This window comes from Balaenoptera borealis (assembly GCF_965194805.1).
Source record: "Balaenoptera borealis genome assembly, chromosome: 1".
In the NCBI taxonomy this organism is placed as follows: domain Eukaryota; kingdom Metazoa; phylum Chordata; class Mammalia; order Artiodactyla; family Balaenopteridae; genus Balaenoptera; species Balaenoptera borealis.
In genome coordinates this window covers 41,543,652-41,556,767 of record NC_138860.1, presented here as the reverse complement: position 1 = coordinate 41,556,767, position 13,116 = coordinate 41,543,652, and the positions used below count along the sequence as shown (strand labels likewise).

The window sequence follows — 13,116 nt, the reverse complement described above, 5'->3', positions numbered from 1 at the left end:
GTATGCTCCTTCCTCCCGGGGAACCAGCTCTTCCGCTCCCAGAGTTCCCGCCCACAATTCAAGTTGGAAAAATGGAGGGGGCTGAGTCGGTGGCCCTTTCTCCTCCACGGGACGTGGAGAGAGTGGCCGGGACAGACGATGGAGCCTCGGTCTTTGCCACCTCCCGAAAAGACTTCCGGGTGCGCTGCACCTCGAAGCGGGCCGTGACGGAAATGCTAGAACTGTGCGGCTGCTTCGTGCAAAAGCTGGGGGACGCGCTGCCAGAGGAGATTCGGGAGCCCGTGCTGCGAGATGCGCAGTGGGTACGGGCCCAGTCTTGTCTTATCACCCCCTGTCTCCACACCCCCGGTCTCAGTGGTCAGAAAGAGCGCACAGCAGGCTTCGGCAGAGTTAACGGTGCCCCACGCTTGGTTAGAAGCAGCCCGGGACACGGGAGGGAACGAAGTAGATGCTAGAGGCTGCTGGGTATTGTTAATTACTTAGACCAGTGCTGTCCGATAGAAAATACAAGGCAAGCCATGTATGTAACTTGGAATTAAAAGTAAGAAAAAGTAGGTGAAATTAATAACATTTATTTAACCATGTCCAAGATATCGTTTTAACTTGTAACAATTTAAAAATGAACGAGATAGTTAAATGAACGAGATAGTTTACATTCTTTTGTTCATACTAAGCTTTTCAAATCTGTCTTAAACTTACAGCTCATCTCCTTTCCTACTAGCCACATTTTAAGGCCTCAGCAGCCATCAAGTGGCTAGTTGCTCCCCTATTGGAAGGTGCAGACAAAGACTCTGCGAAATTCTCTAGGAGAGGGTAATCTTGGAAGTCAGTCAGTCAGTCAGTCACCAGGCTAGCTTTTGGTCTTTCCTTTTGTTTGTTTTAGAACATCTTGTGAAGAGAGCGAAAACTTTTTCCCTACAAGCCTAAAGTAGATAAGGAAGCTGTCTTGCTTATAAACTTCAGTAAGATCACACACTGGCCCTTATAATACATTTCCCCTTCCTTTCTTAAATATTTTGCAAAGCCCTGAAGAAGATAGTTTTTTGGGGAAAGACACAACAAATTGAGGGATTTGTGCCTGTCAAAAGGAAGCACACAATCTATTTATATTCAGGAAAAAAAGTTAAAATGCTTATAATGCAGTACAGTTTTGAGTGTGAATGACCACAGTGCAACCAAAATAAAGGTTAAATGGCTGAAGAATGAACACTCCCTGGGTTGTGATTCTATATTCCAGTGTTGTGTACACTGGCTCTCATATCATTCTCTCCTTGCAAGCAAGGGAAGAATAGAGACATACCTGAGGACATTTTTAGTAGTTTCTTGGGAGAAGACTGTTTTGTTGTGTAATGATCTTAGAATTTACCCCTTTCTAGGAAGTGCTAAGGTGCTTAGAACATTTAATTACCTTACAAAAAAGAGGAACTTGGCTTAACCTATTATACCTTATTTAATGGATGAGAAAGTGGATTAGAAGATAAAAGGTGTGAAACTACCAAGGGAATTAACTTGTTTTACTATAATTAAGAGAGCAGATAAAAGGCAGAGACTTTAATTATGTTGATATCTCTTTATCTAAAACCACATAATATAGTATTATCACATTCTTTTTTGTGATAGTTATTTTTAAATTTATTTTATTGAAGTATAGTTGATTTACAGTGTGTTAATTTCTACTGTACAGCAGTGATTCAGTTTTATATATGCATTCTTTTTTTAAAAAATTTTATTTATTTATTTTTGGCTGCGTTGGGTCTTTGTTGCTGTGCGCAGGCTTTCTCTAGTTGTGGCGAGCAGGAGCTGCTCTTTGTTGCAGTGTGCAGGCTTTTCATTGCGGTGGCTTCTCTCGTTGCAAAGCACGGGCTCTAGGTGAGCGGGCTTCAGTAGTTGCGGCACGCGGACTCTAGAGTGCAGGCTCAGTAGTTGTGGCGCACGGGCTTAGTTGCTCCGAGGCATGTGGGATCTTCCTGGACCAGGGCTCGAACCCGTGTCCCCTGCATTGGCAGGCGGATTCTTAACCATTGCGCCACCAGGGAAGCCCCTGCTACTTTTTTTAATATTCTCTATCACAAATTCTGAAATTGTTATTGTGCCAAAATGTTTGAGTTCGGTATTTAAAGTTATTTTCAATGACTTGACTATTGTGACTTTATTGCAGACTTTTGAATCAGCTGTGCAAGAGAATGTCAGCATTAATGGGCAAGCATGGCAGGAAGCTTCAGACAATTACTTTATGGGTATGTGATTTCGCTTTGTCCCTCTGTCATTCATTTCTGAGTTATTTTTGTGGCTAGTTTTATTTATTAATTTTATTTTATTTTATTGTATTTTTGGTCGTGCTGCGAGGCTTGCAGGGTCTTAGTTCCCCAACCAGGGATCGAACCTGTGCGGAGTCCTAACCACTGGACCGCCGGGGAATTCCCTCTAGTTTTATTTTGAGTGCTAATTCTTAATCCCCATTTTCAGTGTCACTTCTTTTAAAATTCCTTTAGTGGAAGAGTTCCTTTGCTGGAAAAAAGAGAAAACTAATCTAGAAGACTATTGAGGTCATAAGCTGAGGCAAGCAACGTAGTGGTTACTGTGATCCTTTATATTGATATATACTATCTGGCATTCCCAACAAGACTTTCATCTGATTAAACTTCAAAAGTACCCTTGTCAGTAGCTTATTGGAAAATACTGTAGAACTATCCCCAGATGAAGAAACAGGTCCAGAGAGTCCCTATGCTTAATACTTTATAAATCAAGTTGTATTTTTACAAGTGATCCTTTGAGTAGATAGTGAAGTGCTCTTAGAAATGTGAAGTTAAGCTATAAAAGTACCATGTAAAGGATGAGGTCAGTATTTGTAGAAACCTCCTTAATAAAACAGAATATTTTCCTCGTCTAGAGCAGACTAGATTGTACCCTAACTAATGATGTTGACATATCTAAAGAAATAAAAGTTTTAATAGAAAATGGTCAGTGTAGGAAGGTAAAAATGTAGTAGAAAAAGAATGATCAGTGTGGGAAGAGAGGCAGAACTCTCCAGCAATGTCCAGGAGAAGGGCTGCCCCGGTAAGAGGACTGGAGTGTCTTGTTGGTCCCCATGGTGATAGTATGGAGATTTGACCAGCATAGATTGATATCACTGCTAGCTGTTCAGATTAACCACTTATACCCTTGAGTTTATTCCAAGCCCATCAAGTAATTCTCTGTGGCTATAATTTTTCTCCTCAACATTAAGATAATTCTTTGCCCAGAAGACTTCACTCTTTAATCCTCGGCATTAATCCTCTTCAAAGTCACCAAAGTTCACTTTCCGGTTTATATATTAAAATGGAAAAAATAACATCAGATTTTCCAGATACTATGAGTGATTGCCAATTAGTGGGGGAGGGGCAGTGTATCAGAATCACCTAGGAGTATTTTCAAACTACACAGCTTCTACTGTGTGTTTATCTGACTCTTGTTCTTTGAAGTCACTTTGGAATTGCTTTATTGTTTGGTCCAGACTGCCTTCAGCAATATGATTCATCAGTTTATAGATTACCATGTATTTTCTGACAGGTTGGCAGCCTGGGTGGATGGCTCTGAAGTGTGGATATTCTCTATCCCTTTTCCCCCTTATAACTCTGAGGGGAAATAGTTGAGAATACTACATTTTTACCTTCTTTCAAGGGCACTTGATAAATGCCAGACACTATGCCAAATTCCAGGAAATAGATGAAAAGATATGGTTCTTACCATTTAGGAGCTCATCATTAAGGAAAGGAAATGGACAAAGAATCACTATTACTCTTTAGGAAGTGGGAGAAGATGTAACAGAGTAGGTTGTTGTTAAAGGAAATGCATTTAATAAGTAAGCGTGTGCTAGACAGAAAGGAGGTAGGAAGGACATTTGAAGCAAAGAGAAAAGCATATGCAAAGGCACAAAGGAGTGATATGTTTGCAGAATGTCAGCAGTGAATTGGGAAAACTAATGACAGATGTGGCCAGAAAGATAAGTTGGGATCAGATCACAGAAAGCCCTGTAGGATATGCTGAGGAATCTGCACTTTATCCTGTAGGTAATAGGAAGCTGGTGAAGGTTTTTAAAGTAAAATTACAGTAGTCCTTTCTTATCTGAGGGGGGATGTGTTCCAGGACGCCCAGTGGATGCCTGAAATCTCAGATAGTACCAAACCCTGTATCTACTATTTTTTAAAAAATTTTATTGAAGTACAGTTGATTTACAATGTTGTGTTAATTTTTTCTGTACAGTAAAGTGACTCAGTTATACATATATATGTATATTTTTTTTCATATTCTTTTCCATTATGGTTTGTCACAGAATATTGAATATAGTTGCCAGTGCTATACAGTACAACCTTGTTGTTTATCCATCCTATATATATCTATGATAAAGTTTAATTTAGAAATCAGGCGCAGCAAGAGATTAACAGCTATGACTCATAATAAAATAGAACAATTATAATAATACACTGTAATGAAAGTTATGTGAATGTGATCTCTCTCCCTCACTCTCAGAATATCTTATTGTACAAATTTAATGTCTTTTCCATCCTAACGAAGGACTTATCATGCAATGTGGCTGTAACTTTTGCAGTTTGAGGTACGACCACAAAGCTAGCACAGATTTCTTTTTCCTTCACAATTTCATGGATGGAAGATTTATTCTTACTGTCGATCTTAGCAACTTCAGCATACAATTATTTTCCTTTATTAAGTTGTGAACTTTCACCTTTTCATTTAACGGAAGCACTTTACAGCTTCTCTTTGCCATATTTGAATTGCCAGCATCACTACTCTTGTGCTTTGGGCCCATTATTAAGTATCAATAAAATAAGGGTTCCTTGAAAACAAGCATCACGATACTGCAGCAATGGCTACCAAGTGACTAATGGGCAGGATACACTGGACAAAGGGATGATTCAGGTCCTGGGTGGGACAGAGCAGGATGATACGAGGTTTTCATCATGCCACTCAGAATGGTGCACAATTTAAAACTTATAAATTTTCCATGTAATATTTTCAGACCATGGTTGACCGTGGGTAACTGAAACTGCGGAAGGTGAAACCACAGATAAGGGTGCACTACTATAACAAGAAAAGGCTTGTGTTTTAGAAAGCTAACTGTTGGCTGTGTGGGGGACAGATTGGAGAAGGGAGAAATTCAAGGGAGAACCTCTAAGACCTTAGTACGTTATTGCAGTAATACACCAAAAGGTGGCGAAGACTTACCCTAAGAAAGGAGAGAAGAGGATGGGTTCAAGAGATGTTAGCAGGTAGAATTAATAGGATCTGTGTCTGATCTAATACATAGAATCAATAAGTAAGCTTCACAAGGGCAGAGGTTTTTGTCTGTTTTGTTCATTGAGATCATTGTGCAAATGAGTGAATGAATAAAAGAATGAATGAATGTGCAAATGAAACCAACTTCCTCCCTGCCCTTCTACCCTGAAAGGACTTGAATTCAGAAGGCCGGACCTGACACATTTAAGAATTAAAAGATAAGTTCCTTGAGAGCAGCGATTATATATATTTTTTCTCATCACTATGTTTTCAATACTTGGCTTGGCACACAGTACATGTTTGTTAGATTAATGACAAGTTCTTCCCTGCTCAAATTTATACATTTCAGTTTTGTAGCTTTATCATTAGGTGGCGCTAAGAAACCGTTTTCTTCTCTACATGGAAGATTTAGCTGGGAGACTTGTTTTTTTAAACTGATTGTGAAATAGTTAACAATATTCCTTTCAGGCTAGTGATTGAACTTTTTAAATAATAAATTAAAATATAGGGAAGACTGCTCATTTAAATGAGTATTCAAAGTAAGAAATGACTATATTTTATAATACTCTCAGAAGAAGTAATTTAATTGGACTTAGTGAATATTCTTTTCACGAATGGAAGACCATACATGATATATACCTCATTAATCTTTATGATATATATGTTTATGCTGATGTATGTCAGCAGTGTCTCAAAATGTTCTCAAAATATGTAACGTTTCAGACTTCTCCCTAATGAAGCTCTACTCAATAAAATAAATAGATCTATTTCTATCATAGACTTTGACATAGCAGAACACAAATGACGTAAGACCAGTTAAGCTGAGGACCTAGCTCTTTAGTATTTTTAGCTACTTAATATTTGCTACTTTTTAAAGTGATTTTCAAAATAAAGTTGATGTATCCCTTGCATTAATTTCATCTGGGGTGCTTAATTTCTGGGCCCCATTCCAGAGAACTCTACTAGGAATCAAAATTTCTGCACTTCTCCTTACCAAAGAGTATGTACTGTATGATTTCATTTATATAAGATTCTAGGAAATGAAAACTAGAATATAGTGACAAAAATTTGATTGGTGATTGCCTGGGGATAGAGAGCAGTTTGGGAGGAGCAGGAGGGAGAGATTACAAGGGAGCATTAGGAAACTTTTAGGGGTGATGGTTGTGTTCATTATCTTGACTGTAGTGGTGGTTTCAAGGGTATACACATATGTCAAAACTTATCAAATCATATACTTTAAATATGTGCCGCTCACTGTATGACAGTTACACCTCAATAAAGCTGTTTTTTAAAAAGTAAAAAGAAATTTCTGCACTTCTGACAAGTTCCCCAGGTGATCATTCATTCTTTCAGAGTTTGAGAATCAGTACATTTGACTCTTGAACAACTCAGGTTTGAACTGCAAGAGTCCACTTATACAGGGATTTTTTTCACCAAATACAGTACGACACCATTTGTAGTTGGTTGAATCCACAGATGTGGAAACTCTAAAGTTTCCACAGAGGGCAAACTATAAAGTTATGCTTGGATTTTTGACGGCAAGGATGGTTGGTGCCCCTAACCTCCATGTTGTTCAAGGGTCAACTGTACTTTAAAACATAGGAAAGCAACTGATAAGATAGCTTTAGCCAAATCGAAGAAACTCTGAAGTCACCATATCTTTTACGTTTTCCTACCATTTATCCAGTTGTGCCTGTTTCAGATCTAGCTACTCCACTCACTGCTATTGTCACGGCTTTGGTTCAGCACATGATAAAGTCAAAACTTGTTAGCATCCCTGATGTTAAATGTTCTTTACAGTGTGGCTCTTCTATATATTAGCATCCTTTTTTCCTTATACTTTAACCTGCAGCCATTTAGATCTTTTTCTGTTTCCTAAAGACTCTTTGATCTTGCAGATACTGTTTTCTCTGCTTCAAATGCATCTCCCTATTATTTTTTTCCCTACCTTTTTTTATGCAATGGATTTACACTTATATTTCAAGTTCCAAATCAAATGTTATTTTCTCTTTAAAGTCTTAAATTCCCAAGGCAGAGTTAGTGTTCCGCTGTTCTTTGTCCTGACAGCATTTTGTTCATACCTCTACTGTGTGTATTCAGTTGTTTTGCAGTTGTATGTCTGTTTCTTGCAGTGAACCGTGAGCTCTTAGAGAACAGGGATTATGTTATGTTCATCTTTGTATTTTCTGATTTAGGCTTGGCTTCCCATAGGGGCTCAGTAAGTAATCGACTGTTCAATGAATAAATGAATCAGTTACCAAAGTGGGGCATCCATTAACTTGCCATATTTGTTTTCCTTAAATTTTGTGTTTTCTAAATTTAGTTTATTATGTTACATTTTCATATAGAATATTAAAAAATGTGTTTTAAGGAATTTTTTGATATTATTTTTCCCTCGAAATAGATTCTGATATCAAAGTCCTTGAAGACCAGTTTGATGAAATCATAGTCGATATAGCCACAAAACGTAAGCAGTATCCCAGAAAGATCCTTGAATGTGTCATCAAAATCATAAAAGCAAAACAAGAAATTCTGGTAAGATGATTTACCTTTAAAATAGTAAATTTTATGTAATGTCTATTTTACTACAGTAAAAAAATTAAAGTATGAGATCCAAGTGGAGGTAAATGATATTTTGTTTTCTTTGTCTTTCCTGCCTCAGTTACTACTGTTTGTCTCCTCCTAAGTCACACTAGGTTTTGAATACAGCTGATGATAAAATAAAATAGAATTTGAAGATGGAAGACTGACAGTGACTTAATTCTGAGGCCAGGAGGGAAAAAGAAATGTATTTTTTAAGCCTTTTCCTTCTATCCGTCATTTGTATTTGGCACATTATTTGTATATGTTTATGTATTTTGGAAGACCCTTTAGTTAAATCGATGATGAAGATTGACTACCTGTTTTATAACACCAAAATTTGCTTTATGAATTGTGTATAATTTGTTTTGCTCCAAAAATCATGATGAGATGGAAGTAGGTTTGCTGGGAATGGCATTGCCTCTGGAGTGAGACATACATGTTGCTTTCGATTGTGCTTTACTTTTTGTCATTAGTTTTTGAAATTAGCATACTTTCACATATAAATTTTCTAGTTGCTTTCCTTTCAGGAATTGTTTTAGAGAGTGAAGACAGGTACTATCTCTAAAACATTTTAGTTATCATTCTGTGAGAAAAAAATGATTATAAGCAAAATTTTTCATTTTTTTCTTCCATAGAAGTCAGTCCTCCAAGAAATACCCCACTCCCTTTGCCTCATCCACTTTTAAAGTTTCCTCGGGAAAAACATTCAAAATGTATTTATTTTCCAGCATCTCCCTCTCTATTACTACCCTTCCTCCCCCACCAAAAGCTAGTAATCAGTATTGCATAAAAGAAAGGAAGTTGGCCGGCCTAGGTGGGGTACTGCTGTGGAAGTTTAAAATTGATGCAAAATGGATGGGGTGAGGATACTAAAGACAGCTTTTTTAAAAAACAAACAAACAACAACAACAACAAAAAAACCTTTTTGGCTCCTGCTACTTTGGGCAAGAGAAAGGAGAGACATTCTTCGCTTTCTTTTTGCCTGAATTTTGGATCCTGTTCTTATAGTTCTGCTGTTGCAGTCCCAGTGTATCACAGGATATGTAGGTAGGCATTAGTGTGCTGATGTGGTAGTGGCCTGGCCACTTTTTAAAACAGAGTTTCTGTGGGAATATGAGTTCTGAGTTCTAAACACTTGTCTTAAAATGAACTTTTGAAAAACAGTCCATTCATAATTTGAAAACTACCTGGTACTTTATAAACACGAGATTCCATCTCTATGCCTCTAATTTGCTTGATTGCTTTTCTCATGCATTTTTTTTTCCTGTTTTTTTTTTTTTTTTTTTTTGGCTGCACCTTAGTTCCTTGACCAGGGATCGAACCCTGACCCTCAGCGACAAAAGCGTGCAGTCCTAACCACTGGACCACCAGGGAATTCCCTCTTATGCTTTTTTATGGTGCTGTATCTTAGTGTATGCAGTAGGTGGCAATACTATAAAAGGTATAATTCAGACTTAGTTTGATCTTTTCTTCTTTTCTCCTCCCTTCGCTACAGATTTTCAGGATCTAATTTTGGGGTTTTTTGTTTGTTTTTATTTTTTTGTGGGGTTTTTTTGGCAAAAGAATGGTACTACTGCCTAATAATATATTTGCTTGCATAAACTGAAGGAAATGTTTGTATGAGGCTCTAAGTTGTTAAATTAAATCTGTTTTATTTTATGTTTAGAAGCAATACCACCCTGTTGTACATTCATTGGACCTAAAATATGACCCTGATCCAGGTGAGTCAGTGTTTATGGTAAAAGTGAAGCATGAGCTTGTAATTTTCAGGAGTTCCTGATACTCTTAAAGGTTTCAGCATCAAGGTTATCTTCCCTTTGATGCTCTAACTCACTACCAGTCATCAGTGTTTAAGTCTTTTTTTCACTTAGGATTATAAGAACTTGCTCTAAACCTTCCAACTCAGAATCTCCAGGGCTAGGACCCAGGAAGCTGGACTTTTATTAAGCACTCTCCTGACCTAGACTATTATAACACCTTGTCAATCTCTAACTTCTGTTATAATACCCTCCCATCTCTAATGCTATTAAACCATCCATTCTTTGCATTACAGCCAAAGTTATACTATTAAAGCACTCATGGTGTCTCTCCTCAGTGTGATAACCATCACTGGTTTCTCATCGTTTACAGAATAAAATCCAACAAAAATATAATGTTGAACTTAAGAAGAGGTACATACACTTGTTATGCCTTTGACCTCAATTCTGTGTCCACTTAGGTGCACCCTCTAAATCACAAAGAAATAAAATTTATACCAATTTTGTAAATACAGCAATAGAACCGACTTTGCTAAAAATGTGGATCATATGTATTTTTAAATGACGCTATTCTCACATTTAAAAATTTCTAGCAGTTTTCTTGAGACCTTTTGAAATTTGCCTTTGGTGCTCAAGAGTACCATTTCTGAAGTATCAGTAAAACAGTTAAGACCTTCATTTATTTGTATGGGATTTCTATACTTATGGCTTTGAGTACCTCGCCCTTGTTGAATTCTGATTTACTTTCTAACATGTCCCCTTGCCCTTCTTAAGTGTCCCAAGCCAATGGGATAAACTGAGAGGGGGAAGTAAAGATACTCTGAAATTGGTTAAAATCACAGCACTCACTGTATTTGATAATAAAAATTGACCTAGGACCTAACACTTAATTGTCATGGTTCACTAAAAATGGTTAGTTGCCAAAATGCAGTGGTTGACATATACTTGTTTTGGTTTGAACAACAAAAAAATAATAATTGAAAAATGTGTTATCACAATATACTCAAGTATTACTTTTTAACTATAGTTAATTCGCCAAAGAAACTTGGTAACCTTTTTATCTTAGGAGGGAAAACCGGTTTATTTAAATGATCCTTTGATGGTCTACATGATTTTCTTCCTACCATTTCAGTTATGTAGTATTAGTGGAAAAATCTTCTTTGTCATGTGATTCTGACTTCACAGTTAATCAAATAATTAGAATCTATCTTTTGGATAAATTTTGAGATTTTTGTCATTATACATTTTCATAATGTTTATAAACTTAGAATAGCAACACCTCTTTAAGCACAGCAAAATTAACTTACAGTTTTTTTAGCTGAATGTCCTTGAGCAAGTCACTTGAAACTTGTGACTTGGGCAAGTCACAGGTTTCTTTATGATGAAGTCTACATAGCCTGATGCTTTAGGTGTGAATTCCAGCTCTGTCACTAAATGTTATAGAAATGTCCTGCCTACTCATTGAGGTTGTTATGAATCACATGAGATAAGGGGGTCTATAAACTGTAACTAAAATATATAAGTAGTAGTTTATAAGGAGATGCTATGTAATAATAACCCTATTATAAATCCTATCCCTGGGCTTCGCTGGTGGTGCAGTGGTTAAGAATCCACCTGCCGGTGCAGGGGACATGGGTTCGAGCCTTGGTCCGGGAAGGTCCCACGTGCCGCGGAGCAACTAAGCCCGTGTGCCACAACTACTGAGCCCGCATGCCACAACTACCGAAACCCGTGCTCCACAACAAGAGAAGCCACCACAATGAGGAGCCTGCACACGGCAATGAAGACCCAATGCAGCCAAAAATAAATAAATGAATTTATTAAAAATAAATAAATAAATAAATAAATCCTATCCCTTTTACAGTGGTACACCTTATAATACTACATAGCTTATAATACATTCAACTGATAAAATCATATGAAATTAATTAAAATGGCTTAGGAGAAAAGTGGAAAGCATAAATTTGTATAGAAGTTAAAACTCTGAATAAGTTACATGGGAAAACTTTTTAGGGAACTTCTTGGAATTTTGTTTGTTATTAGAATATTAAGTGATATCAGGCTTATTTGAAAGCTGACACTTTTAAAGAAGGCTGTCTAGTTTTCAAAACATGTTACTTAAGCAATGTATATAATAATTATTTGGCATAGTTATGTTAGTAACTCTGGGGGATATGGAGATAAAAAAGATTCTCCCCATAAAGAGCTTATGTCTGAGTAGAAATAAGAGATGAACATAAAACAGGATTCTTTCATGCTCTCCAACTGATTCCATTCCCGGTTTTCCCCATCCGAGTAAACAGCACCTTCACCTACGTACTGCTTTAGTGAGAAGTCAACTTTGATTCTTTCCTCTCCTGAACTCCTCATCTACAATCCATCAATAAGTCCTACAAATTATTCCTTTGAAATATAATCTCATGTTCATCCACTTCTCTTCACCTCTCTATTATCACCTCTAATCTAGGTCACCATCACTCTAGCCAGGATTTGTAGAGATGCTTTCCTGAAGGTCTTCTGTTTCACTCTTACTCTCTTCCAACCCATTGCATACACATCAAGCAGAGTTGATTTTTTAAAAAATTCTTTGAAATATTTCAAACATATAGAAAACATGGAGTATAACATAATGAACATCTTTGTACCTACCACTTATTTTTTTTTTCCTCAAAATTGTGTGTTTATTTATTTATTTATTTATTTTTGGCTGTGTTGGGTCTTCGTTTCTGTGCGAGGGCTTTCTCTAGTTGTGGCAAGCGGGGGCCACTCTTCATCGCAGTGCGCGGGCCTCTCACTATCGCGGCCTCTCTTGTTGCAGAGCACAGGCTCCAGATGCGCAGGCTCAGTAGTTGTGGCTCATGGGCCTAGTTGCTCCGCGGCACGTGGGATCCTCCCAGACCAGGGCTCGAACCCGTGTCCCCTGCATTGGCAGGTGGATTGTCAACCACTGCACCACCAGGGAAGCCCCCTACCACTTATTTTTAAGGGCTATTCATATTTTGCCAAACTTGGATCAGACCTTCTTAGGAATTAAAAGGTACGGATACAGTTGAAACTTTCTTTGTACCCTTCACCATCCCATTCCACTCCCTCTTACTTCAGAAGTAACCACCATCCTCAAGGTTAGTGGTTCCTTCCTATCCATGTTTTTATGCTTTTATTGATACTTTATCAAGGTATCCATAAACAATGTATGGCATTTGTTTTAAAATTTTACATAAATTGTATCATACCAATCATATCATTCTGCAACTTATTTTCCCCACTCAATATTTTATACACACATCTCTTTATTCATTTAGTTTCTAAATAATATTCCTGAGTATGAATATACCTCTGTAAATCCATTCCTCTACTGAGGGACACTTAGTTTCTTTTTTTTTGGCTGTTATAAACATTACAATGAATATTTTTATACCTGTGTCCTTGTAAAGTGTAAATATGTCACAGATTTTCTGGGGTAGATTTCTGAAAGCAAAATTTCTAGGTCCACAGGGCTTGT

At 37.3% G+C, this 13,116-nt stretch overlaps 1 protein-coding gene across 5 annotated transcripts in view; it reads left to right on the top strand.

The window, feature by feature from the left end:
- Nucleotides 1-2: 2 nt before the first annotated feature.
- NSL1 (NSL1 component of MIS12 kinetochore complex) overlaps nt 3-13,116 on the top strand; it is a gene marked incomplete at its 5' end in the record, with an annotated part of 83,669 nt that continues 70,555 nt past the window's right edge. For all 5 annotated transcript variants that reach the window (XR_014247026.1, XM_082400514.1, XM_082400512.1 and 2 more), the window contains 4 exons: nt 3-302; nt 2,159-2,237; nt 7,679-7,809; nt 9,524-9,578. Coding sequence is in view for 4 of the 5 variants with exons in the window: in XM_082400514.1 (XP_082256640.1) it covers nt 3-302; nt 2,159-2,237; nt 7,679-7,809; nt 9,524-9,578 (565 nt within the window). The remainder of the gene's footprint in view (nt 303-2,158; nt 2,238-7,678; nt 7,810-9,523; nt 9,579-13,116) is intronic.